This window comes from Alternaria postmessia (assembly GCF_024291825.1).
Source record: "Alternaria postmessia strain BMP 2775 chromosome Unknown scaffold_397, whole genome shotgun sequence".
NCBI lineage: Eukaryota > Fungi > Ascomycota > Dothideomycetes > Pleosporales > Pleosporaceae > Alternaria > Alternaria postmessia.
Window position 1 is genome coordinate 1 of NW_026260470.1, and position 1,729 is coordinate 1,729.

Below are 1,729 nucleotides of genomic sequence, written 5' to 3' on the forward strand. Positions count from 1 at the left end.
GTCTCAGTTCGCGATTCTAAAAAATGTCTTGGCAGTCAATCAGGTCAGTTCACTACCTCCAGACTGACAGTTTGAACCGCAAAGATGAACTGACAACTGACTGATTGACTGATAGCAACTCTGTGTAGACGGACCTGCATCTCCGACCTTCCGCATTCGGACATTTCAAAGTCGAGACCCTTTCAAGGTAAATTTGATGTGTATTTATATAGTGATGCTTAAGATGCGGTGAGTGTCTATGCATGTTGTCGTGAACGAGATATGCCAGTAGTATTCCATATGTACCTAAGTATTCGTATGCCCTCAATGCATCCCTCAATGGCATAGCAACCTGCAAACAATGGCCAGAAGTACCACTATTCCAGCTCTACCATGTCTTCCCATCTCTGCAATCTTCCAAAAGGACCATGTCCATTCATACAGGGTACCTCTGTATAACAGCCCTGGTCGTGAGAAGTTCGTCCAGGTGGGCCAAATCACGTTATGAGCATCTTTCAAGCTGCCGCGCAGCTGCCGCTTACGCAAGTATTCGGCTTCTGACATGGCGTCGAGGCATCGCAGGTCCATCCAGTGCATCTGTAGATTCAAGTCAGTTTCCCATGACTCATCGCACACGTAAAGATCGCTCACCCCCAGTTGCACTGCGCGCTGCTGCAAACGCCATCGGGACTCAAACATGTCAAACCAGAGTTGCAATCTGTCGCATTACTGCATTTCGCACCTACAGCGCCGGTGGTCGGGGCTGCGCAGGCGCCGTTCACACACGTGTTTGGTTTCTGGCATGGCGATGAAGCACTACAGGTCCATCCGGTACATCTGAAAGCCTTGGTTAGTAAATTTCAAAAGCTAAAGGAAGAAGGCTCTAACCCCCAATTACAAGCGGCTGTGCTGCAGACACCGTCAGGTGCTAAGCATGTCATGCCAGAACTACAGTTCGTAGAGTCACTGCACTTCGCACCTTCGCCACCACCAGATGGAGAGGCAGACGGTTTTGGTGAAGCAGAAGTCTGCATCTTTGTAGGAGTAGGTGTCGTTGGTGCTGCTCCAGCTTTTGTTGGCCATACGGCGCCGTCCGCAGCATACTTCGTGTTAACGCGACCTGTAAGCTGCCACTCCACACCCTTGATGACGTCGTTTTTGTTACCGTTGGGGTTTCCGTGGATGTTCGAGAAGGCGTCGATCATGATGTCGATAGACCCCGGCGACTGATGGACCGTGTTACTAAGTGATCTTGCGAAATAGTACTCGAGGAATTTACTTACAAGAACGTATTTATCATCAAATGCGTCGCCGATGTACATAAGCATCTGCTTGCCAGTCTTGGGATCCTTAACAGTCGCCTCGAGACCACAGTACTTTTGCGTTGCTGCCTTCCAGCCCGCTGGGTCAGAATTGTAGGTCTTGCCGCCCATAGCCTTTAGGGACTGAGCAGCGTTCTCATTAGCGACCATTCCAGAGATCTCGAAAAGGATTGGTACTTACCACAGCAAAGACAGGATCGCTGTTATAGTACGTGTACGCACACCAACTCTTGCCGTTTGTCGAATCTTGGCCAGCAGAGGCACGGTACCATGATCCAATACCGCTCTGGGGACCATCGAATGTTACAAGCAACAAAAGGAACTCCACCCTTGATGAAGGAGTCGGGGCTGAACGCCAACCGACGACCACGTCAGAAGGTAACGATCACCGCGGGGCGATGATCACGTGACTGGCCTCACGCCAAGGA

General features: G+C 50.5%; 1 protein-coding gene across 1 annotated transcript; it reads right to left on the minus strand.

The window, feature by feature from the left end:
* Window positions 1–757: 757 nt before the first annotated feature.
* J4E82_011732 (uncharacterized protein) lies at window positions 758–1,587 on the minus strand (the record flags this gene model as incomplete). Its single annotated transcript, XM_051737923.1, has 4 exons — window positions 758–816; window positions 878–1,205; window positions 1,263–1,424; window positions 1,483–1,587. Coding segments are annotated over 4 exons (654 nt in total), but the record flags the coding sequence as incomplete, so codon positions are not given.
* Between the last annotated feature and the right edge of the window lie 142 nt (window positions 1,588–1,729).